At 46.2% G+C, this 25,813-nt stretch overlaps 1 protein-coding gene across 1 annotated transcript in view; it reads right to left on the bottom strand.

Annotated features, from left to right (window-relative positions):
- Window positions 1-615: 615 nt before the first annotated feature.
- The window catches only part of etnppl (ethanolamine-phosphate phospho-lyase), a 30,429-nt gene continuing 5,231 nt past the window's right edge, over window positions 616-25,813 (bottom strand). Inside the window, exons 7-13 of the mRNA XM_059536259.1 lie at window positions 3,952-4,034; window positions 3,383-3,608; window positions 3,059-3,213; window positions 1,400-1,489; window positions 1,008-1,138; window positions 859-929; window positions 616-772 (exon numbers count right to left, since the gene is read on the bottom strand). Coding sequence (XP_059392242.1) covers window positions 665-772; window positions 859-929; window positions 1,008-1,138; window positions 1,400-1,489; window positions 3,059-3,213; window positions 3,383-3,608; window positions 3,952-4,034 — 864 coding nt within the window. The 3' untranslated portion in view covers window positions 616-664. The remainder of the gene's footprint in view (window positions 773-858; window positions 930-1,007; window positions 1,139-1,399; window positions 1,490-3,058; window positions 3,214-3,382; window positions 3,609-3,951; window positions 4,035-25,813) is intronic.

The following is a 25,813-nucleotide window of genomic DNA, read 5'->3' as shown; positions in this document are numbered from 1 at the left end:
AGAATAAATAATATAAACGGATGATTATTTTCCTAAATGCCATTTTAATTATTGTAAGATCATACATTATTTCTTCCCCCCTCCCCTACCGTGTTGTATTTTATTTTATCTAGACAGTGTTTTCCATTTCTAAAAAGCATATGTGAAAGTTTAAACTGTTCTTAATGATAATGTTGGATAGTTTTATTTGGTTACACTTTATTTCGATAGTCCACTTTAGGCATTCTACTGACTATAAGTAACTTTGTAACTACATGTCAACTACATATCAACTAAATCTCAGAAATTTGCAACTACATGTCTACTAACTCTCAGAGTAGACTGTTAGGGTAGGTTTAGGGTTAGTGTTAGGGGTAGGTTTAGGCTTAGTATAAGTTGACAATAAGTTGACAAAGAAAGTGTTAGAAGATATTAAGCAGACAGTCTACTAATACTCTACTTACTGCTAGTAGAATGTCTAAAGTGGACTATCAAAATAAAGTGTTACCTTTTATTTTACTGAGTTAATTTTTCTAAACTTATAAATCAAAAACACCATTAAAATACAGTATATGGCAAAACAATCATCATACAGTGTAGTTTTAGATCCATTAAAACATGGAAAAAGGTTACAGATACAATTCAATAGTCTGTAATTAAAAACAGTTTGTCCCCTGACATTTCATTAGGTTTTTTGTCTCTTATTGTTTTTTTTGTCAAGAGGTAGTGTGCCAGTGTGCTTGTGGCTACTGCCATTTGAAGGATGAACAAGGCCATTTTCATCACTGGGTTCCTTGGGACCAAAATGTAAAGAACAAAATATCTTAGTTGTTTGATATCCTTTGATTCTTGTAGCTTTTACATAATCTGCAAGATTACCTTTCTCTTAGTGTGTCCATTCTCTGAGATTACTGCTTCAGACATTTGGAGGCCCAAAGTCTTTTCTAAGTCTAAGACAAAAGAAGAAAACACAAATTGCCATGATGAGTGTGAACCCATTAAATGAAGTTTCGAGTTACCTGAAGTACCTGTCAGAATTTGGTCAATCTTCTCCACGACGAGTTCAGCATCCTCTCTGGAGAAGCACATGGGAGGCTTGAACTTCAGAACATTGCGGTGTGGGCCATCTGCACTGAGCAGTATCCGCTGCTCTTTTAGTCTTAAATAAATAAATATATATTATATATTGTATATAATATATATTGTTATTTTCCATGCAGGTCTTTATATTATAGAGTTCTTTTTTTGTGTGCTTTATTCTGTAGCTAGTATAATGAACATAAGGAAAAAATACATAACAAATAGTTTACAAAGATAAAAGTGACTAAATATTTTGTCTGGTATACTAATAAATCTGTTAACCTTTGCTTAAAAAAAAACCTTTCAGAAATTCCTCCTTTATAGCATGACTTGCTCTGACCTGTAAATAACATCCTGAGCTTCAGCTGTGGCAGGCGTCCTCTTTTCACGGTTTCTTACCAGGTCCAACCCGATAAACAGGCCACGGCCCCTAGAAAACAAAATAAATGACCTTCAGCTTTGAACCTCCTGGCAATGTGTGTTCTAGGCATACTTTCATCAGCACTATTACATGCATATTACCGTTACAAACAACCCCAGGGAAATGATTTACACAACTTTCAATATAAAGAGGTCAGGTAACTTCAACTTATGCAAACATAGGTTCAAGGTTCCACCGTGGCACATTATCAGTCACATGGCCTTAAAGGGTTAGTTCATCGAAAAACCAAAATTCTGTTATTAATAACTCACCCTCATGTCGTTCCAAACCAAGAGACCTCCGTTTATCTTTGGAACACTGTTTAAGATATTTTAGATTTAGTCCGAGAGCTCTCAGTCCCTCCATATCCAGAAAGGTTAGAAAAACATCGTCAAAGTAGTCCATGTGACATCTGAGGGTCAGTTAGAATTTTTTGAAGCATCGAAAATACATTTTGGTCCAAAAATAGCAAAAACTACAACTTTATTCAGCATTTTCTTCTCTTCCGTGTCTGTTGTGAGAGAGTTCAAAACAAAGCAGTTTGTGATATCCGGTTCGCGAATGAATCATTCGATGTAACCAGATCTTTTTGAACCAGTTCACCAAATCTAACTGAATCATTTTAAATGGTTCGCCGGTTCTTTTGTGCTCGACGTAATGGCGTCATTGGCGATGATTGCCCTTGATTCAAGCCTTCAGTTTACCTGGGCTCATAACATTAGCACAGAATCAGTTCAGAATCAATCACCAAAAGAATCAGTTCGGTTCAGACGCTCTGTGGGTCGGTCTGCTTAACACTGAATCACACATGCGCAGTATCATCAGCTCCTCGGTTCTCGAATCGTACGTGTCTGACAGAAACGGTTCTTGACTCGTGAACGAGTTATTATCTGGCTCGGCTCGGTTTTCATCTTCAGTTCTCTCTTCACAGCAGTTCAGTCAGTGTACTGTTTGAGTAAATGAATTACTCCGGGGTATTGGTTTGCTTTAACTCAGAGGGAGTGTTAGCCACATTAAAAAAGTTAAAAGCTTAAGTCATTTGTGGATTAATGCGTATTGGAGACCCGAACTGTTAAAAACGATTCAGTTCGTTTGCGAACCGGATATGACAAACTGCTTTGTTTTGACCTCTCTCACAACAGACACGGAAGAGAAGACAATGCTGAATAAAGTCGTAGTTATTGCTATTTTTGGACCAAAATGTATTTTCGATGCTTGAAAAAATTCTAACTGACCCTCTGATGTCACATGGACTACTTTGATGATGTTTTTCTTACCTTTCTGGACATGGACAGTATACCGTACACACAGTTTCAATGGAGGGACTGAGAGCTCTTGGACTAAATCTAAAATATCTTAAACTGTGTTCTGAAGATAAATGGAGGTCTTGCTGGTTTGGAATGACATGAGGGTGAGTTATTAATGACATAATTTAGATTTTTGGGTGAACTATCCCTTTAATTCACATTGCATATTTTGCTGATGTATGCACAAAGAAACAATAGCTTTTAGGATCTAACTTTGCAAAACCATCCAACTGATTTTATTATTTTAGAATTTAAGACCGGGTTAACCAACCTCACGTCACCCACTAAAAGGTGTCTTTTTTTCAGATCATCCAAAAGCTGAGTCAGGTAACCTCCGATGTGCAGGGCATTGCGTTGGAGATCTTCATTCTCAATTACATCCAGCACCGCCAGTCCAATAGCACATGATACTGGGTTACCGCCAAACTAGAGAACACAAAGATATTCTTCAACATCGTAAACATTTCTAATCTAGGGCACGCATCTGTTGCTTACACCTCTGTTAAAAATGCAGATAGTATTCTTTTTCAAATAGGTTATTGTGTTTCAGTCTTGATCTGTATTTAACACAATATATATATTTTTTTCTCCTCACGGTGTTGAAGTACTCCATTCCAGATGACATGAAACTTTCGGCAACCTCTCTGGTGGTGATCACACATGACATTGGATGGCCATTTCCAATAGGTTTGCCCATTGTAACAATATCTGGTACAAAATCTTCTCCTTGTAGCTGGAAGCCCCAGAAGTGGTTCCCCACCCTACCAAAGCCCACCTGGACTTCATCAGCAATGAAAATGCCTCCTGCATTTCTCACATGCCTGTGATACAGCCAAAGTTGTAGTATGCACAAATTTGAATGTATGCATTGAAAAATATTTCACATTATACATGCATTTTAAGACATTTCAATAGTTTGACAAATGTACTTGGATCCAAGCTATTTATAAATGGGCATACAATTATAGATAAAATAATGTATTCATATTAGGCAAGCGATTTAATTTAATGTTTTTGGTGCATTCAAATATATGTATATTGTCTGTTGCATCTGTCAAATTAAAATTAGATAAAATGAATGAAATAAATAAATAAACTTTAAGTAAGCTTAAATAAAATTAATGAAGGCTTGAATGCTTTAACCAAGTACTTAGTAGTACATACTGTGCCACTTTCTGGAAGTAGCCCACTGGAGGAATGACCTGCCCACCGCAACTCTGCAGTGACTCAGCGATAAAAGCGGCAATCTACAAAAAAAAAAAGATCTAATTTGTTCCTTGTAGCCTAGTGGTAATACATGCAAGGAGGAAGCATCCTTTTTAAAAGCTGCTTTACATTACTATGTCAGCCACAGCCATGAGCAAAATCAAGAGCTGAAGAAAGCAGAAAGTTCACAGACAACCTCAGGAGGAAAATTAAATACAAAGACATCATATCATTTTGACACAGCTGTCATGGTGTTTGGGCAGTTTATTCATCGATCCTCACAGATTCATGTTAATTCTCGTGTAAAGACCAATTATTTTTCCTGCAACAGAGGATACTACAAGCACTGGTCAGTTTTGAGATTTTGGGTTATTTGACTTTTTATAACAAAAAGTTTGAAAACATTTATGAAAACATTCCTACAAACATTATTTATCAACTGACAGTATTTTTCAGATTTATGGATTAATAATAAAAAAAAGTCATATAAAAAGTACAATATTCCCTGTGTAAAAAACGTTCAACCTAAATTTGAACTTGACTTCATCCAGAGTTCAGATTTAATGCAATTATATACTGCCTAATTTCTGTATTTAAACCATAGACTGTATAAAATCATGGATGTAGTGTCCGTGATGTCACCCGTAGACTCCTGAAGAGCGTTTTTGAAGCTTAAAGTGTGCAGAGTGGGCCGTCGCCATCTTTGTAGCACGTCACAGGTTCACCCCCCTCACAGTTGTCATGAAGGGCAAAATTTGCTAAATAGACCAAAAGCTTTTTTTGAACCAAGCTGTAAACATGTTTTTTTCTGCTGTAAAAGTCGTGGGGAAGTCGTGGCCTAATGGTTAGAGAGTCGGACTCCCAATCGAAAGGTTGTGAGTTTGAGTCCTGGGCCGGCAGGAATTGTGGGTGGGGGGAGTGCATGTACAGTTCTCTCTCCACCTTCAATACCACGACTTAGGTGCCCTTGAGCAAGGCATCGAACCCCCAACTGCTCCCCGGGCGCCGCAGCATAAATGGCTGCCCACTGCTCCGGGTGTGTGCTCACAGTGTGTGTGTGTTCACTGCTCTGTGTGTGTGCATTTCGGATGGGTTAAATGCAGAGCACAAATTCTGAGTATGGGACACCATACTTGGCTGAATGTCACTTCACTCACTTTTTTTTTTTTTTTTTTTTTTTTTTTTTTTTTTTTTTTTTAAAGTTGGGCATTTTAACATAGGGAGTTTATGGGATTGACTCCCTTTTGCAGCCAGCCTCAATCGGCCAGTTGATGAATTGCAGTTTTAGTCATTTCCTTGTTGGCTTCACGAGAGAGAGCAGGAGGTTGGCGCTCAATTTAAACATTTCAGAAAACTTGTAATATAAAAAATACAAAGTAAAAAATCAGATGGTTAACTACAGTCATGGGCTAAAGGTTTTGGCAGTGACATACATTTTGTGTTCTGCAAAGTTTGCTGCTTAAGCTGTTTGTGGTGTTCATTCACATTGTTTCTAGATTATTGTGTAGAGTGATCAAATGCATTTTACATATTTGCCAAAAGCTTCATTGGGAAAAAAAAAATACTTTTCATAAAAAAGAAAAGAAAAAGAAAAACATTTTTTTTATTCTGACACAAAATTACCAGCTACGATTAATTGACTCATCATATCAGCAGCACATTTGAAAGTGTGAATGAGTACTAGTCAGGTTAATAACTATCATGCTAATTGGATTGTATGAGCAGACTGATTGCTATAAAAGGAGTTAAGAAGCGCTTCTAATCATTGTGTTCTTGTTAGCAATGGTAACCTATAAAAAAACATGTGTAGCCATTATCGCTTTGCATCAAAATGGTCGCACATGCAAGAAAATTGCTACAAAGAATATTGGACCTGAAAAAAACAATTGCCAGATTATCAAGTAATACTCGTGATGGCGCCACACACGGCTGCTTGTACTGTCTTTGTTAGTTCCCCTTCACGAACTCGAGCTGTGTCCGAAAACGCTATGGGAACACCCTTCAGCGTGACCAGCTCTGAATAATATGTGTAATCTGTCTCATGAACGGGCGTGACATCATAGGCGGGTGATGTAGCCACCAGGAAGGTATAAAAGCCTGTGAGGTGGATCGGGCGTCAGCTTTTTGTCATTCAGCGAAGCTCTGTGTGTGTGACAGTTGCTATTTGTATGTGAGTCTTATTTAGTGTTGTTTGTCCACTGATAAGCTCCATTATATCAAACTTCAGTCAAGAGAAGTTTTTTGGGCTAAAGCAGTCAGCGTTCAGGCTGTGTGTTTTCCCTGCCCATGAGAGAAAAATATATTGGGGTAGGGGAACACGCAGTGTGTTGTCTGCTTGAGAGCGAAGCACCAGCTCTCGAGGGAGTTGACAGCCCGCGATGCGACCATTTGTTACTGCTTTGTTTCACTCTCAGAAGGCTCTCTTTGAGGAGGAAGCCTTCACTAGCATTTCTCTTGGTGCCAGTCCTGCTTTTGCCGAGGCGGAGCAGTGACTGTGCTTGCGGTTTTCACTTTTGTGCCCGCTCGCGGGGTTACCAAGGAGATGGTGCGATGCTCCGCCTGTTTTTCTCCGAGAAGATTGACACAGAGGGCATCGATGAGCTTGCAGTTGCACAAACATCAGCTGCATAAACATCAGTTGACTAAGTTCGCGGGGATTGCACGTGATCTGGCGGACGGGTTGGAGAAGGTTCTTCCTATCTCTACTCGCATTCCCTAGATCTAGAGCTCGTTTTCGATGCTCGGAAGCCCACTCTGCGGTTTCTTCCCCCTCTAACTGTGAATTTGCTGCTGCAGCTATTTATCTCTGAGGAGATTAACATTGTATGTGTGACTAAGTGGCTCGCATGCTGCCGAGACAATGCGTGTATTACATAATTTTCAGTTTTTGATGTGACTCTTACAACACCAGACCGTGTTTACTCGTATGGTTGTTTGGCTTCATTTAATAATGAGGAATTAAATGAGGCATTTAATCTGACTATGAGAAGTTAGATATATGATTTTTGATTCTTGATATGAATCTTACCACACCAGACCGTGCATACTCGTCTGGTTGTTTACCTGCATTTAATTCTGAGGGATTAAATTCAGTATTTATCTGACTATGAGAAGTTAGATATCTCTTCCATATGAATTGTATCACATGCCAGACCGTGTTTACTCGTCTGATTGTTTGATGGCCTTTAATTCTGAGGAATATAATGACATTTATCTCACTTTGAGAAGTTAGATATACAGGGGCTCATGGGATATAACATTTGAGTAAGAGCACACACTCTCTTCCTCTGAGGAGGTCAGCAGTGGCTGCTGGTCGGAGCAGTCCCAACCTATCGTGTTCCAGCTACTCATTCTGGGGTTGTCACTCCTCGTACTCTGCAGAGTCTAGAGACAAATTGGCGCTCCCAGGCCGAAGGCTTCTAGCAGAAAGTGGATCTGAACCTGCATCCTGCCAAGTGTGCTTCATTGTGTCCTGGCCCGAGCAGGCTCTGGTCAATTGAGTCTTCTTAGCAGACGACATGGGTCTGAGGACATTAATTTTAACAGGAGACTTCAGCTTTGAGAGTCCTGATGCTGTGGCTCAGGACCTCGGAGGGCAGGCCCCTCTTGGGGAAGAGTGGTGCCTGTCTCTCCTCAGTGCTCTCAGGAGATCAATCTGACAACCCGAGTGTTCCAGTGCGCAGCGGCCTCCGGCGAGCGCTTCTCTCAGTTACTGGCCAGAAATGTAGCAGTGCTTAGAGGCTTGTGACCTCCACGGAGGTCTCTTGAGCAGCTAGTTCAGCTGTCCCCTGCTGGTTCGCCACTTCAGGGCACCAAGACAGCAGCTCTGATTACACCAGAGGTCAGTCTAGAGAGACTGGTTCCTTTAGTAGACTATTTAGCAGTGTGAAAACTACTGCCAAACATGTCTCAGTGGGTCCTGCACATTGGCCACAGAATCCAGTTCGGTTCTCCTCTCCCTCAATTTAACGGGGCTTTTTCCACCCTGGTGGGCCCCGAGCAGGCTCTGGTAATGGAACAGAAGTAGACACCCTCTGAGGCTGGAGGCCATCGAGGTCGTCCCTCCTCCATCCAGCACTTAACCATTCCTAGGAAGGGGTTGCATCCTATTTTAGATCTGTGTCTTTTGAACCGCTCATTAAGGGGACTGAAGTTCAGCACACTCGCACTAAAAGCAGACAGGTTACATCTCAGATCAAGTCTGAGGACTGGTGTCACAATCGATCTAGAAAGGTGCATACTCCATCCTTCCCCTACATAGGAAGTTCTCGAAGTTGGTTTTTGGGGGCAAAAGCCTACTAATACCGGTTCTTCCTTTGGCCTTGCATTGTCACCCCACATTTTCATGACTCAAGCACATGGTGCGATGATTGGTTGATATTAGCTCAATCAGACTGGATGGCGGTTCGGCATCGAGATGTTGTTCTCACTCACACGAAAGACCTGGGGTAAAGACTTAATGCCAAGAAAGATGTGCTTTCTCCAGTAAGAGAACCACTTATCTGGGCATGGTGTGGGATTTGACCATGGTGCAGGCACAGATGTCTCCTGTTCAGATCGAGTCGATTCCTCACCGCAGTCACGAGAGTAAGAGAAGGCCGGTCACTCACTGTCAAGCAGTTCTAGACTGCTGGGTCTGATGGCAGCTGCGTCCAACAGCTGGTCAACCTCTTGGCCAATCCTGTTGAGGCAGGGTCCTAGGCCCGGGGAATGGAGGCTTCACCCCGAGGTGGTGAAGCAGAAATGGAGAATATTTAGTCAGGTGGATCTGTTTGCGACTTGGATGACATTGCACTGTCCCCTTTGGTTTTCTCTGACTTATCTGGCTCCACTGGGGCTGGATTCCATGGTGCAGACTTGCCCGAGGCTTCGTCTGAACACTTTTCCACCGATTGCTCTGCTCCCAGGAGTTATTCTGAGAACTCCACCCTGAAACTCTTGGTGGCCATTCAGCGGGCAGACACCCTCTGGTTACATGTTTTCTCTGCGGTGCACTGAGGCTAATGCCTCTGGCCAGAACAAGCATATGCTAAGTGGTTGATCAGGATGCCATCCTAAAACACTGAGTCCTCTAATCTCCCCTCACCATTGGGAGTCAAGGTTCACTCGACCCAAGCATGGTGGCCTTCAAGGTCTTCTTGTCAGGTGTGTCTATACAGGACATCTACATCGCAGCTGGATGGTCCACGCCCCTCACATTTGTCAGATTATATAGTTTAGATTTGCAAGCCACTCCCGACTCTTCTTTCTCTTGCCTTAGCTGTGCTCCTTGTATACAAACTAGGCAGGGACTTGCAAGTCTGGCGATGTGGACATTCTCATTCCCATAGCATTTTTGGACGCAGCTCGAGTTCCTGAAGGGGAACGTCCCAGGTTATGCATGTAACCATGGTTCCCCGAAGGTAAAGAGATGCTGCCATAGTTCCGGCATCCCTGCCAGAGTTCGCTTCATTTCTAGAAGTTGACACTCATTCCACCTCATGTGCTTTTATAGCTTCCTGGTCGCTACGTCACCACCTATGATGTCACGCCCATTCATGAGACTGTTTACACATATTATTCAGAGCTGGTCACACTGAAGGGCTTTCCCATAGTGTTTTCGGATGCAACATCTCGTTCCCTTCAGGGAACCATGGTTACATACATAACCTGGGACGTTTTTCCAGGTTATTTTGTTTATCAATCATGATCAGTTTCACCAGGGATAAACTGCTGAACATTTGGCAGAACACACCACAAAATCTTCTACCGGATTTCAATTATTTGGACGTTTTACTGAACGTTGTAGTGGTTCTTGTGTGTGTTTACATTCCTCTGCAAGTGCACATGAGCTCACCTTTACAGAAACTCGCTGATCAGATCACACAGATAGAACAACAACACCCAGACTCTGTTTTAAGCATTCTTGGTGACTTTAACCCTCTGGAGTTGATTAATGCGTATATGCGTTATGAGATATTTTCTCCTGATAACCCCGAAAATAACTTAAATTACACTTTCAGTTTTGATCGTACAGATAAGAGCAATACATCAATCGAATCTGTAAAGGGTCTACTTTTCTTTGCATACAGACATAATAACAACAAAACTTTGTGCATTTATAAAATAAAGATTCTGCGCTGATCATCTTTTAGACAAGAGTCATTAAAATGAACTGTAACTCAGTGAATACTCAATGAAGAGACATGAGAGAGATATCTATAGAAAGTTTGACATGTCTACTTTTAAACTAAACAAGTGTTACCGAATACAAATATTCTGTTATCAAATAATCTATATGAAAACAACGCGATGTCCGTTTTGCACGTCTCCCTTTATCATCTTCTAATGCGACCACGCCCCGCACTGAACGCGCTATTTAGATTATGATGTTTCACTGAAGCGCGCGGCTTGAAGACGCCTACACAACAGAAGACATTACAGCGAGACTGTTCTTCAAGTTTTTTATTTTTATTTTACTGTTTGCTTCGCGATGAGAGGAATAAGACATAATTCACCCCAAAAAGATGTGATGTGGTAATTCCTGACTAAATGTATAATCAAGTGAAACATTATGAAGTTTCAATAGCAATATACACTACTATACCATTCAAAAGCTTAATATAAATAATATAAATGTAACAAATAAATGTAACTGTAACAAATGTAACTAACAATCCTGTTCTTTCAATTTACCCCCCCCCCAAAAAAAACAGAAAAAATATTCTCAGCTCTTTTCAAAATTAATAATAATAATAATAATAGTAATGATAATAATAACAATATATATATATATATATTTGTAGATAATCAGATTGTTAAAAGGATTTTTGAAGGATTGTGTGACTGGAGTATTGATGCAAATAAATTCAGTTTGAAAGTCAGCTTTGATTGTTCCTAATAAACTTTTTAACTGCACTCGCAAGTGGATATTAAATTATGTAGTGGGATATTTAAATTCTAAATAAACTACAAACATAAAATTATATACATTTATTTTGTCCTCACATTCTTTCTTGTAACTCTTCCCCTCTCAGTGACACAGCTGACTGAATGGCTCATTATGCAGCTCATTATGTGGGCCTTTGTCTTCTCAAGTGTATCACAATGATATTCATGATAGTTGACGCCTACTCGCATATGACTTTTACCAACAAAAAGTGATTTAGAAAATTTAAATCGATATATTGTTTCCTGTGAGTGAGTAAACAAGATGATTTTCACATAATTTAGAAAGAAAAATTCTAGGCTACAAGCTACAGTTCTCAAAAGTCCTGGGAACCAATGTTCTTTATGTGTTTAATGGCCTTATTCAAGTGATTTAATATTTTAAGTTTTTCACTAACCATGCATAACATTTTTTTTCTTCTCAAAAATACAATCATATACATACATGCTGCTCACATATTATTATAGCCCAGTTTGGGCTGATTACAGTGAGATTAGACTTTAGTCATTTAGATATGTATAAGAAACTGAAAAAAACACAAATGTCAGGGCATGACAAAACTTCTCCAGGCCCCAAAAATACCCTTAGACTCTAGAGGGTTAATAAAAAACGTACTCGGTTACTAAACGTAACCTCGGTTCTCTCTAGAAGAGCGAACGAGTACTGCGTCTTAGCTAAAACGCTACGGGAAAAGTCTCTTTTCACGAAATACTGAAGCAAAAAATTATCCTTAATTTTGTATTTTTGTAAAGCGCATTTGCAGCAGTACACAGCCATAGGCGAGACGGCTCGTTCGCTCATTGGCTTGTTCTGCGGCAACTGCACAGCCTATCGAGCGCAGGCTGATGCAACATCAGACCAATAAGGGCGCTTCGCGCTCTTCTTGCCACTTCCCTGCCGAAACGGGTGTGGCCCAACCTATAAAAGGAGCTCGAAAAGGCTGACTCACCTGATTTATTTCATATCCGAAATGAACCAGAGTGAATCGTACGCACGGCAGAGAACGCAGTACTCGTTCGCTCTTCTAGAGAGAACCGAGGTTACGTTTAGTAACCGAGTTACTCTCTTACGAGAGCTCTCTCGTACTGCGTCTTAGCTAAGACGCTACGGGAACCCAATGTAAAACGCCGTGCGCGCAGGGATCACACACCAATAAACCTGAAGCAATGCCCAGGATTTACAGTGCACAGTCACCTGAGGGACTCACAGAGAGTCCAGGACAGGAAGGGGGGAAGCCCTCCGTCCCATATCTAGCAACATCCGTAGATGCGGCAATATGACATCACACAGCCGAGGCAAGGCCTGACCAATGTGGCAATGCGGGTCTTACGCAATACTGCCCATATAACAGTCGGCAGAGCATAACGCTCACGAACTCAGAGTTCCCCTCAGGGCCCTGATTCGACTATACCGACAGCAGCCTTGCTTGCAGGGCGGGAACCTCCAGGTTATAGAACCTGATAAATGTAGACGGCGAGGCCCAACCTGCCGCCATACATATATCCTACAAGGAGATCCCAGTAGACCACGCCCACGACGAGGCGACGCCCCTTGTGGAGTGTGCTCTGACGCCCAGTGGGCAGTGAAGGCCCCTGGAAGCGTAAGCTAACGCTATGGCGTCAACTATCCATCTGGATAGAGTCTGTCTCGAAACAGCCATTCCCTTGGAACGTCCACCGAACGAGACAAACAGCTGCTTCGTCTGCCGAAAGGCAGCAGAGCGAGACACATAAGCTCTTAAAACCCTGACAGGGCAAAGAAGACTCGAGTCTCTATCCTCTCCTGACACCGGCAGGGCAGACAGGGCAATAACCTGAGCCCGAAACGGCGTGTTGAGGGATTTCGGCACATAACCGTGCCTAGGTTTGAGTATGACCCTTGAGTCATTAGGGCCAAACTCCAAGCACGGCTGGCTCACCGAGAGCGCGTGCAAATCACCCACACGCTTCACCGAAGCGAGAGCCAACAAGAATACTGTCTTGAACGACAGATGCTGAAGGCTAACCGATTGGATAGGCTCAAAAGGGGGACCCTTCATGGCCTCCAAAACCGCCGTGAGGTCCCACATAGGGACTGACGGAGGTCTGGGAGGATTCAGCCTCCTAGCTCCTCTGAGGAACCGGATGACCAAATCATTCCTTCCTATTGACTGCGACGCTGCGATGGCCGCCACATAAACTTTGAGCGTGGATGGGGCTCTGCCCTTATCCAACAGCTCCTGTAGGAAGGAGAGAACCTCCGTGTGCACCAGCTGGAGAACACCGACCACTTTGAGGCATACAGACGTCGTGTCGACGGAGCACTAGCCTGAGTGATGGTATTCAGCACTCCCACTGCGAGATCAGTGGGTAACCGTTGAGCGCCCACACATGGAGGGACCACAACTCCGGTTGAGGGTGCCAAATCGAGCCCCTGGCCTGCGAGAGGAGGTCCCTCCTCAACGGTACTGGCCACGGGGCGACATCTGCTAACTGCATCAAATCTGGGAACCATGGTTGGTTCTTCCAAAGAGGTGCTACAAGCAGTATTGAACATCTCGTTTCCCGTGACAGCGCGCTTTCGTTCTTGGAAAAGAACGCAGGGCAGTGAGCGTTTTCGTGGGACGCGAAGAGGTCCACCTCCGCCCTGCCAAATCTCTCCCACAACAGCCGGACTGTTTGCGGGTGTAGAGACCATTCGCCCGTAGGAACATTGCCTCTGGACAGCCTGTCTGGACCCAGATTCTGTAGCCCAGGCACATGCACTGCCCTCAGCGAACGCACGTTGTGCTGAGCCCAAACCAGGAGGCGTTCCGCTAGCCTGTACAGGTTTCAGGACCCGAGACCGCCCTGGCGATTTATGTAGGACACCACAGACATGTTGTCCGAACGGACTAAGACGTGGTGATCCTTGATTTGGGGACAAAAGCGCATCAGCGCATTCTCCACTGCCAGCATTTCCAGACAGTTGACATGATGGAGCTTTTCCCGTTTTGACCATAGGCCAAAGGTCAGTCTGCCCTTGAGCAGCGCTCCCCATCCCGAAGTGGAGGCATCCGTCGACACTCTCTTCACATTCGGGGAAGTCCCCAGGCTTACACCTGATCGGTACCAGCCGTTCGCTGTCCAAGGTGCCAGAGCTGTGACACAGCTCTGATCGACCTTGAGATGCAGCCGGCCAGACGCCCACGCTCTGCGCGGCACCCGCGTCTTCAGCCAGAACTGCAGGGGGCGCATGCGGAGCAGGCCCAGCTGCAGAGCCGGAGATACTGAGGCCATGAGGCCCAGCATCTTCTGACAGTGTTTGAGCGACACGGTCGCGCCGCAGCGGAAAGAACTCGCTGCGCGCTGAATGCCCATCACGCGCTGTGGTGACAGCCGCGCCGTCATGGAACACGAGTTCAGAACTATACCCAGAAACAGAATCGTCTGACTGGGGTTCAGCGAACTCTTTGCCCAATTGACACTGAGGCCGAGCTTCTCGAGGTGATCGAGTAAAACGGCCCTGTGGTCCACGAGCTCCGCTCGTGATCGGGCCAGAACCAGCCAGTCGTCCAAATAATTCAGCACTCGTATGCCTCTGAGTCTGAGAGGAGCGAGCGTACGAGGAGCCACAGACAAGCCGAACGGCAGGACTGTAAACTGGTATGCCTGGCCCTCGAAGGCGAATCTCAAATATTGCCTGTGGTTTGACGCTATCTGTATTTGAAAATACGCGTCCTTTAGATCTATTGACATGAACTAGTCCCATCTGCGAATCTGCGCGAGGAGTTTCCTGGTCGTAAGCATTTTGAAACTGCGTTTCATCAATGCCTTGTTCAGCTGTCTTAGATCCAGTATGGGCCTGAGACCCCCGTCTCTCTTGGGCACCAGAAAGTATCTGCTGTACAGCCCCCCCTCGCTTTGAGCTTGAGACACAGTCTCTACAGCCCCTTTGCTCAACAGTTTTGATATTTCGGTCCGAAGTATGTGTGCTACTTCTGTTTTGACCATAGTTTCGACGCGCGCTGAAAAGCGCGGAGGGCGTCGAAAAACTGTAGCGAGTAGCCTCTCTTTATCATGCCTAGCACCCAATCCGAAACCCCTGGGAGCGCTGACCATAAATCTGCATGAATGGCTAAGGGCTGGATGCGAAGCGCGCTCTGTTGACTGGGCAACGGCGGCGCTCGGGTGTGCTGCGCATTTGAGGCGGGGAGCGCGCTGATCACAGTGGGCAGATCGCTCCTCCTCGACCCCGTCCCGGTGCTTAACCGACTGGGGGAAGGCTGAGCAGGTCCCGTGGGACTCGATATGTCTGCGAGTAACTGTGGGCTGCATATGTGCCCATTTACCACTTTCAACTCGCTGTCTGCCTGTGCAGAGCGTACGTGCACGGGCCTCGTTTTTACAGAAGCCACGCACCGTATGTGACATAGTGTATGTGGGCACTGGGGAGTGGGCACGTTTACTATGCGGCGCGCTCGACCGATCTGTGTCAATCTTATGTGCGCGAGCCCTGTGTGCAGGGCTGTGCTTACATGTGGAGATGGGCACTGAGGAGTGGGCATCGTCACTGCATTTATAGTACCATCGGCCATGGCCGGACGAGCGTGCACGGGTTTTGTTTTTACAGAAACCACATGACGCGTGTGACATAGTAATTGTGGGCACTGAGGGGTGGGCACGCTTACTATGCAGTGTGCGCGATTGACTTGAGTCGCTTTTATGGGCGCAGGCCCTGTGTGCAGGGCTGTGCTTACATGTGGAGATGGGCACTGAGGAGTGGGCATCGTCACTACATTTATAGCACCATAGGCCGTGGCCGGACGAACGTGCACGGGTTTCGTTTTTACAGAAACCACATGACGCGTGTGACATAGTGATTGTGGGCACTGAGGAGTGGGCACGTCTACTATGTAGTGCGCGTGATCGACTTGAGTCGCCTTTATGTGCGCGATCCCTGTGTGAAGGGCTGTGCTTATATGTGGAGATGGGCACTGAGCAGTGGGCATCGTCACTACATTTATAGCACCATCGGCCGTGGCCGGGACACTAGAAATTACACCTTTTTCGGGAAATATCTGGGTAGCCGTGATAACGGTTTTTGTGTGCAGGCAAGCGGGCAACCGTACAGGCTTGCGCATTGCAAAAGACGCTGAAACAGTCACAATCTCTGGAACTGAAACAGCGGCGCGCTTAGGTGAGAGCCCGGCCACAGCGGAACTCGTACACCGGCGCTTCGATGAAGCAGCCATCGTGTGTAGTGCAGACGCAGCGTCATGCAGCATGCATAGATGGCTTTCCTAGGATGGCTTCGGGGCTCCCGGCCTCACCGTAATCCTCTGCTGCGGTCCCCGCGGCGCGGGCCGATGGCCGGTAGAGCGAGAACGGGGGTCTCGAGCTGCGTTGCTGAAGCTGTTGTGATAACGGCTTTTGTGTGCAGGCAAGCGGGCAACTGTGCAGGCTTGCGCGTTGCAGAAAACGTTGAGACAGTCACAATTCCTGGAACTGAAACGCGAGCATTCGCCCGGCTCCTTCTTGAAGTCAGCTCGTCTGCCGGGCTTCTGAGCAGAAGGCGCGAGATCCTCGGAGCTCGCCCAGCCCTCACTGCCCGAAGCTAGCAGAGAGCGCGTGTCCTCTTCCCCCGACGCGGCCCTGAGATCGACTTCCTCGGACGACGCGCTGGCAAACAGCGGGCGCTGCCGACCGGGAAGCGATGCAGGGGGTGGGGGGGTGGGGGGGCGGTGAAGCAGGGCGAACCGGCGAGCTCGGTTGAGCTGAAGACGGTTCCGGAATCCGCTGGAAGCAACGTTTTTACGGCGCCTCAGCGCAGCGGAGAATGCATGCTCAGAGAAAAAGGCCAGGCGAGTCCTCAGAGTCACCATGGCCATAGCTCGCAGTGAGGGCATCTGCCGTCAGCGAGCGCGAGCGCTGTATGATCTTCACCAAGGCAGGAGAAACAGATGACGTACCGGTCTCCCTCGCTGAGTGGGGCTCTGACGAGCCGCAGGAAGGCATCTTAAAAAAGACGCGAGCTCTTTTACGAGTGTGTGTCGCAGGGCGAACACACACACACATAAAGAACAGTTGGATATAACAGAATTGAAAGGATATAGGCGCCGGACAGCGCAGCAGGAACGGCAGTGGAAGGCGGCGATGCCAGCAGCTTCAGAATGGCTCGTCCCGCTGATATGCTTTCTCAGACGGCGCTTGCTTCCTCCATGATCCAGTGATGCGTGAGCTTCGCTGAAGAGATGAAAAATCAGGTGAGTCAGCCTTTTCGAGCTCCTTTTATAGGTTGGGCCACACCCGTTTCGGCGGGAAGTGGCAAGAAGGGCGCGAAGCGCCTGATGTTGCATCAGCCTGCGCTCGATAGGCTGTGCAGTTGCCGCAGAACAAGCCGATGACGAACGAGCCATCTCGCCTATGGCTGTGTACTGCTGCAAAATGCACTTTACAAAAATACAAAATTAAGGATAATTTTTTGCTTCAGTATTTCGTAAAAAGAGACTTTTCCCATAGCGTCTTAGCTAAGACGCAGTACGAGAGAGCTCTCGTAAGAGAACTACAAGACACCATCCCCTTGCAGTGAGGCGAATCAACAACTTGCTAATGTCCTGAATGAGTTTTTTTTTTTGTAGATTTGAACCCCCCACACCCGTTCTGATCATCTCTCTACACAACCGTTAACACCTCCTGCAATCCCCCTCTCCCTACCTCCTGCTCTTCAAATCAGTGAGGATGATGTGTGACAGGTCTTCAGGAAGAACAAAAGAAGAAAGGCACCAGGCCCAGATGGTATTACACCAGCCTGTCTGAAAACCTGTGCTGACCAGCTGGCTCCCATCTTTTCACAGATCTTCAACAGATCTCTGGAGTTGTGAAGTCTCTTCCTGCTTCAAATGCTCCACCATCATCCCCGTTCCAAAGTACCCCAATATAACAGAATTTAACGACTACAGATCTGTGGCTCTAATGTCTGTCGTCATGAAGTCTTTTGAAAAACTGGTTCCGGCTTATCTGAAGGACATCATTGGACCCTTACTGGATGGACCCCCTGCATTTTGCTTACCGAGCAAACAGGTTTGTGGATGATGCAGTAAACATGGGACTGCACTTCATCCTGCAACATCTGGACAAAACAGGGACTTATATGAGGATCCTGTTTGTGGACCTTAGTTGAGCTTTCAGTGCCATAATCCCAACAGCCCTTCAGACCAAACTGATCCAGCTCTCTTTTCCAAGCTCAATCTGTCAGAGGACCACCAGCTTTCTGACAGATAGGCAACAGCTAATGAGACTGAACACTACAGACATCGGTCTCATCCAGGACGGTGACAAGTTTGCTAACAGACAAGAGGTTGAGCAGCTGGCTGTATGGTGCAGTCTGGACAACCTGGAGCTGAACACGCTCTAATCAGTGGAGATGATAGTGGACTTCAGGAGAAACCCCCTTGCACTCCCTCCCCTCACCATCATAGTGACAGAACTGTGGCAGCAGTGGAGTCATTCAGATTCCTGGGAACCACCATCTCTCAGGACCTGAAGTGGGACAATCACATTGACTCCACTGTTAAAAAGCCACAATAAAGGTTGTACTTCCTTTGCCAGCTGAGGAAGTTTAACCTGCCACAGGAGCTGCTGAAACAGTTCTACTCAGCAGTCATTGAGTCTGTCCTGTTCACTGAGCACTTATTGGTGCTCCCCTGCCCACCCTTCAAGAACCGTATACATCAAGAGTGAGGAAAAGGGCTCAGAAAATCACTCTGGATCCCTCACATACAAGTTATCCCCTTTTTTAACTTTTACCATCTGGCTGGTGCTTCAGAGCAAATACCAGGACAGCCAGGCACAAGAACAGTTTCTTCCCCCAGGCAATCTACCTCATGAACAGTTAAATGTTTTCCACTTATGCAATAAAAATGTGCAATATCCTTATATTTATTTGCTACCACCTCCATCCTAGTACATTCCTGCATCTCACTCTATTCTATTTCATTATCATCTATAGCACAACTATTCATACAATTTATTTATTAGGGCTTGAGCACCGATGGTGCGAGGACCCTCTTGTATCTGCTTTGTCTATTATTATTTGTCACGGTGCAGGGTGCCGTCTCAGCTTCCCCTGCGGTCTGTGTTGTCCTGTCTGTTCGGTAACTCATGGTCTGGGCAATCAGCGCTGATCGTGGCGGGGTTGTGCAGATGTTGGACAGCAAGCATGACTATTGTGCGTCGTTTGAGGCATTCTCGAGGGAGCTGCGCAAGGTGTTTGACCGCTCGGCATGCGGTATGCTGCACAATGCTCGTGCTGCTTCAGCAGAGAGAGCAGTCGGTGTCCGGTTACTTCATTCAGTTCTGCACGCTCGCCGCGTCCTGCGGCTGGAATGAGAAGGCTCTCTGGGATCACTTCCTCCACGGCCTGGCTGAGCAGGTGAAGGATGAGATCTATTCACTAAGCTGCCCCCTGGCTTGGATGGGCTTATCAATCTCGCCATTCGGGTCGACGACCGGATTACTCTCCGTTCTCGGCACCGTAGAGAGGTGATTCCCCATGAACACGTCACCGGGGTCCCGTATGGAGCAGCATGTGACACGATGTCTCAACGCCGCATCCTCCCGGAGGAGGAGCCTATGCAGATTGGGAGAGCACAGCTGACAATAGGAGAGCGACGCCGTTGCTTGGATAATCAGCTCTCTCTGTACTGCGGTGAGGTGGGTCACGTGGTAGCGGCGTGCCCTGTGGCAGGGCGACGCTTTTCAAGCAAGGAAGAGCGCATGGTGAGCGTCACTACAACTCGACTGCCACCTGGTGGCCGTTCAGAGTTCCAAGCTTCAGTACAGTTTGGGGGAGCTGTTTTCCAGGTTTCGGCATTGATTGACTCTGGAGCAGAGGGCGACTTCATGGATTCCAGATTGGCAACTCGTCTGGGGATTTCGGCCTTTGCACTGGCCGAACCTATTTCTGCCAGGACCCTTTGTGGCACCCATCTCATTAATATCACTCACACCACCCAGTTTGTCACATTAACTTTGTCTGGTAATCATGCTGAGGAGATTAGATTTCACCTCATTCACTCGCCCACCGCTCCAGTGGTGTTGGGTCACACCTGGTTGGTTAAACATAACCCTCATATTGATTAGGCCCGTGGTTCTATTTTGGCTTGGAGCCCTTTCTGTTTAGCTCAGTGTTTGGGTGCTGCTTTTCCCCCTGTCTTGTCTCATTCTGTGTTGCAGGAGGAGCTGATTAACTTGGTGGATGTACCGGAGGTTTACCATGATTTGAGAGCGGTTTTTAGTAGGTCCCGAGCTTCATCTCTGCCTCCACACAGCCCGTACGACTGCGATTGACCTGCTTCCTGGCACTTCTCCACGTAAGGGGCGCCTTTACTCTCTGTCGGGTCCGGAGCGGGAGGCCATGGAGAGGTATATACATGATTCTCTGGTTGCAGGCATTATCCGTCCCTCATCCTCTCCAGCCGGGGCGGGGTTCTTCTTCGTGGAGAAGGATGGATCGTTGCGCCCCTGTATTGACTATCGGGGTTTGAATGACATCACGGTAAAGAATCATTATCCTTTGCTGATGATGTCATCAGCCTTCGAGCTCCATCAGGGGGCAACCATCTTTACGAAGTTGGACCTTCGCAGTGCTTATCACTTGGTTCGGATTAGGGAGGGGGACGAATGGAAGACCGCCTTTAACACCCATACAGGGCACTTTGAGTATTTAGTTATGCCGTTTGGGCTTTCCAACTCCCCGGCGGTCTTTCAGGCACTCGTCAACGGCATGCTCCGAGACATGGTCGATCGGTTTGTTTTTGTTTATATCGACGACATCCTGATTTTTTCCCAGAATGAGCTCGATCATGTCCAGCACATCAGGCGAGTGCTCCAGCGGCTGCTGGAGAATCGTTTATTCATTAAGTTGGAGATGTGTGAGTTTCACACACAGTCGGTTCCGTTCCTGGGTTTTATTCTCTCGCCTGAAGGTATCCGAATGGATCTTGCCAAGGTAAAGGCAGTTGCTGATTGGCCCACCCCAGATAGTCGTAGAGCGGTCCAGCGCTTTCTGGGGTTTGCCAATTTTTACAGGCGGTTCATTCGGAACTTTAGCTAGATCGCCCTTCCTCTGACTGATCTCACCTCCACAAGGAAACGATTCTGTTGGTCATCGCAGGCCCAAGCTGTGTTTGAGAACCTTAAGAGTCGATTTGTTTCGGCCCCCATTTTAACGACCCCTGACCCATCTCGTCAGTTCATTGTGGAGGTGGATGCGTCGGAGGTGGGGGTTTGGGCAGTTTTGTCTCAAAGATCAACTTCGGACAAGAAAAAAGATCCCTGCACCTTCTTTTCTCATCGTTTAACCCCCGCGGAACGGAACTATGACATTGGGAATAGGGAGTTACTAGCTGTCAAGCTGGCCCTGGAGGAGTGGCGTCACTGGTTAGAGGGAGCGCGATTTCCGTTTATCGTTTGGACTGATCATAAGAATCTTGAGTACATTCGCACCGCCAGGAGAATAAATTCTAGGCAGGCTCGCTGGGCATTATTTTTGGGACGTTTCAGGTTTACCATTTCTTATCGCCCAGGCTCTAAGAATGGTAAACCTGACGCGCTGTCGCGGGTTTTTGAGGCTGAGGCTAGTCCCACCCTCCCGGTGGCCATTTTGCATCCCGAACGGGTTGTGGCTGCGGTCACCTGGGGGGTGGACGTCCGTGGCGCAGGATGCTCGACGGTTTGTGTCGGCCTGTCCGATTTGCGCTGCGGGTAAGGGATCCAATCGACCACCAGCAGGGCTACTTCAGCCGTTGTCGGTCCCTTCGTGGCCCTGGTCACACATAGCGATGGACTTTGTGACTGGCTTGCCTCCATCTAGGGGCAAGACGGTAGTTCTCACTGTGGTAGACAGGTTCTCAAAGGCGGTCCATTTTATTCCCCTCCCCAAATTGCCGTCAGCGAGGGAGACATCGACTACGGTCTTAGATCACGTTTTCCGTATTCATGGCCTCCCAGGGAAACGTGGTTTCTGACAGAGGGCCCCAGTTTGTGTCTAGGTTTTGGATAGAGTTCTGTCGACAGCTGGGGGCGACTGCGAGCCTATCTTCTGGTTATCACCCGCAGACTAATGGTCAGGCAGAGCGTGCAAACCAAGATTTGGAGAGAGTCCTGCGCTGTGTGGCGTCTGCTGAACCGTCATTTTAGAGTTCCAGGTTGACCATGGTAGAGTTTGCGCATAATTCCCTCCCGGTCTCATCTACGGGTTTGTCTCCCTTCCAGTGCTGTTTAGGCTACCAGCCACCTCTATTCCCCTCTCAAGAATCCGATGCCGTTGTTCTCTGTGCGCATGCATTTATTCAGAGATGCCTCCGTACTTGGAGGATCGCCAGAGAAGCCCTCACTCAGACTGGCGAGAGGAACAAGGCATCAGCGTACCGTCACCGTACTAAGCCCCCACTTTAAGTGTGTGGTCAGAGAGTCTGGTTGTCTACTAAGGACATTAACTTCAAACTGCCCTCACATAAACTGGGACCCAAATTTGTTGGACCGTTTATCATCGCCAAGGTGCTTAGTCCGGTGTCAGTACGGCTCAAATTGCCCCCTCAGTTTAGAAGGATCCACCCGGTTTTCAACGTTACTAAGATTAAACCCGCCTTTCGCTCCCCCCTTCAGCCCCTGACCTCTGCCCCTCCGCCTCCTAGCCTTATAGAGGGGCCGCCTGCCTATACTGTACGGCGGCTCATTGATGTGCGGCGTAGGGGTAGAGGTCATCAATATCTGGTAGACTGGGAGGGTTATGGTCCGGAGGAGAGATGCTGGATTCTGGCTCGCGATATTCTGGATCGCGCTCTCATTGATCAATTTCATCAGCGTCATGGTGAGTCCTCCGGGGACGCCAGGAGACGTCCCTGAGGTGGGGGGTACTGTTACAGTGTAGGGTGCCGTCTCAGCTTCCCCTGCGGTCTGTGTTGTCCTGTCTGTTCGGTAGCTCGTGGTCTGGGCAATCAGCGCTGATCGTGGCGGGGTTGTGCAGATCACAAGCTGATTCTTCCCCACCTGTCGCTCGTTCCCCCACTCCCTTATATGTCTCTGCTTTTCTGTCTGTCGTCGTGAGTAGATTGTTTTGTCTTTGCCCATGTTTTGTATGGTTCTAAGTCTCAGTCTCACCTTCTGTTTTCCCGTCAAAGGATCCGTAGTTCAGAGATCCGGCAGCGCGAGTGGTCCGCAGTGTGCCGGCCAGCTCTGAGATCTCTGTGTGCGCCAGAACATTTTTGTGGCGAGAATAAAGATTCTCCTTTTCTCTACTCTGCATCTGAGTCCTCTGTCTAGTATGCACCCTGACATTATTATTCCGCTTCTTCTTCTTCTTCTCCCGAATGAATCACATTTTTAAGGGCTTAAACATGCTCAAAAAGTCATGAAACTGCACACGCGTCAAACCTGGTGAAAATTTTCGTCTAATATAGGATTTAGAAGAGGGTGTGGCAAAATGGCTCGACAGCGCCACCTATACTAAAAAAATCAACAGCCTTCCAGCTATGTTTCACATACATGCACGAAAATTTGCACACATTTGTAACACACCAATACCTACAAAAAAGACTCTTGGAGCAAAATTCTTAACCCAACAGGAAGTCGGTTTAATATTATGAGCAAATTTTGTGTAATTTTTGTAATTTCCAAGCGTTGTATTTTAACAAACTCCTCCTAGAGATTTATTCAGATCAACACCAAATTTGGTATGCCTAATCTAAAGGCCTTTGCGATGTTAAATTGAGTTTTCGTTGAAAGGCGTGTCCGTGGCGCCCTGGCAAATTTTGATGATTCGCCATGAAAAATGAAGTTGCTATAACTCAGACATACAATGTCCAATCTGCCCCAAACTTCACATGTTAGATAAGACTCCGAACCTGAACAGATTGATATACCCATATTCAGTAATAGTCATAGCGCCACCTATTGGCAACAGGAAGTGACATATTTTACACTGCAACAAACTACTCCTAGAAATTTTATGACATCAATTACTTTTTTGTGGTCAGTCTAATCTAAAGGCCTGTGCGATGTTCAATTGTGAAGATCTTGAGTTTTCATTAAAAGGCGTGTCCATGACGCCGTGGCGAAGTTCGATGTCTCGACATGGGAATAAAAGATGTTATAACTCAAGCATAAAATGTCCGATCTTCCCAAAACTTCACATGTTTGATAAGAGTCCTGGCCTGAACACATCTGAAGGCCAATATTCCATCGGGTGTGGCAAAATGGCTCAATAACGCCACCTATACACTTTCAACGGAGTGCACCTCGAGCTATGTTTCACGTACATGTACAAAAATTGGTACACACATGTAACACACCAATACCTACGAAAAAGTCTCTTGGTACGAAATCCGAGTCCCAACAGGAAGTCAGTTATTTAGAATTTTCTCTGCAAAATTGTTGTTGTTTTTGCCATTTTCAGGGGTCGTACTGTAACAAACTCCTCCTAGAGATTTATTCAGATCAACACCAAACTTGGTCAGTGTAATCTAAAGCCCTTTGCGATATTAAATTGCGAAGGACTTGAGGTTACGTTAAAGGGCGTGTCCATGGCGGCCTGACAAATTTTGATGTTTCGCCATGAAAAAGGAAGTTGCTGTAACTCAGACATACAATGTCCAACCTGCCCCAAACTTCACATGTTAGATAAGACTTCTGCCCTTAGATAAGACTTCTAACAGATCTACATGCCCATATTCAGTTATAGTCATAGCGCCACCTGCTGTCAACAGGAAGTGACATGTTTTACATTGCGACAAACTACTCCTAGAATTTTTTTGACATTAATGTATTTCTTTGTGGTCAGTCTAATCTAAAGGCCTGTGCAATGTTAAATTGTGGTGATCTTGAGTTTTTGTTAAAGGGCATGTCCATGGCGCCATGACAAAATTTGAAGTCTCACCACAGCAAGAGAAGTTGTTGTAACTCAGGCATAAAATGTTCGATCTTCCCCAAACTTCATATGTTTGATAAGAGTCCTGGCCTGAACACATCTGAAGGCCAATATTCCATTATAATGATAGCGCCACCTGCTGGCAACAGGAAGATTGGCACATATATGGAATATACTTTAATATATTCCACTTATATTTATGACTTTAAGTGCATATTTCTCAATGTTCACCTTTTCACTAAAGCCACTCGCTGCCGGTGAGCCCGGGTGCGAGGGCCCGTTCATTGCTGCTTGCAGCTTTAATTTTTCAATTCATTTTTCATTATTTGTCTATATTTACTATTTTCTTTGTCTGTATGTTGTTGTCTCTTTGTACCGGAAGCTTATGTCACTAAAACAAATTCCTTGTACGCGCAAGCATACTTGGCTACAAAGCTCTTTCTGATTCTGAAAAACTTCAAGGAGAGAGGTTGGACTGCAGTGAAGAAGTCTTAAGGATGTGCCAGAGTGTCCAGCAAGTGCAAGGACTGTCTCCTCCTGAGGAGTCAGCTACAGAATCGTGTCACCACCAGTGCAGAGCTTGCTCATGAATGACAGCAGGTTGGTCTGAGAGCATCTGCACACACAGTGAAGCCAAGACTTTTGGACGACAGCCTGGTGTTAAGAAGGGCAGCAAATAAGCCAACCCTCTCCAAGAAAAATGTCAAGGATAGACTGAATTTCTACAGGAAGTACAAGGATTGGACAGCAGAAGACTGGTGGAAAGTTATTTTGTCTGATGAAGCTCCCTTCCGACGGTTTGGGACATCTTGAAATTGATTGTTTGGAGAAGAAAAGGCCATGAGTCCTTTGTTCTGCTAAAAGTGAAGGATCCTGAGACCATCCATGTGCAGTGGCGGCTCGTCGGGGGAGGCAGGGGAGGCACAGATTCCTCAAAATTCAATTAATTTCAGTTCATGTCTCAGAATGTGTATTTTTGTTTGTATTTTCACAGCTGTAATACCA

This window comes from Carassius carassius, chromosome 3 (genome assembly GCF_963082965.1).
Source record: "Carassius carassius chromosome 3, fCarCar2.1, whole genome shotgun sequence".
In the NCBI taxonomy this organism is placed as follows: domain Eukaryota; kingdom Metazoa; phylum Chordata; class Actinopteri; order Cypriniformes; family Cyprinidae; genus Carassius; species Carassius carassius.
The sequence above is the reverse complement of the archived record's forward strand: the minus strand, read 5'-3'. Positions and strand labels throughout refer to the sequence as shown.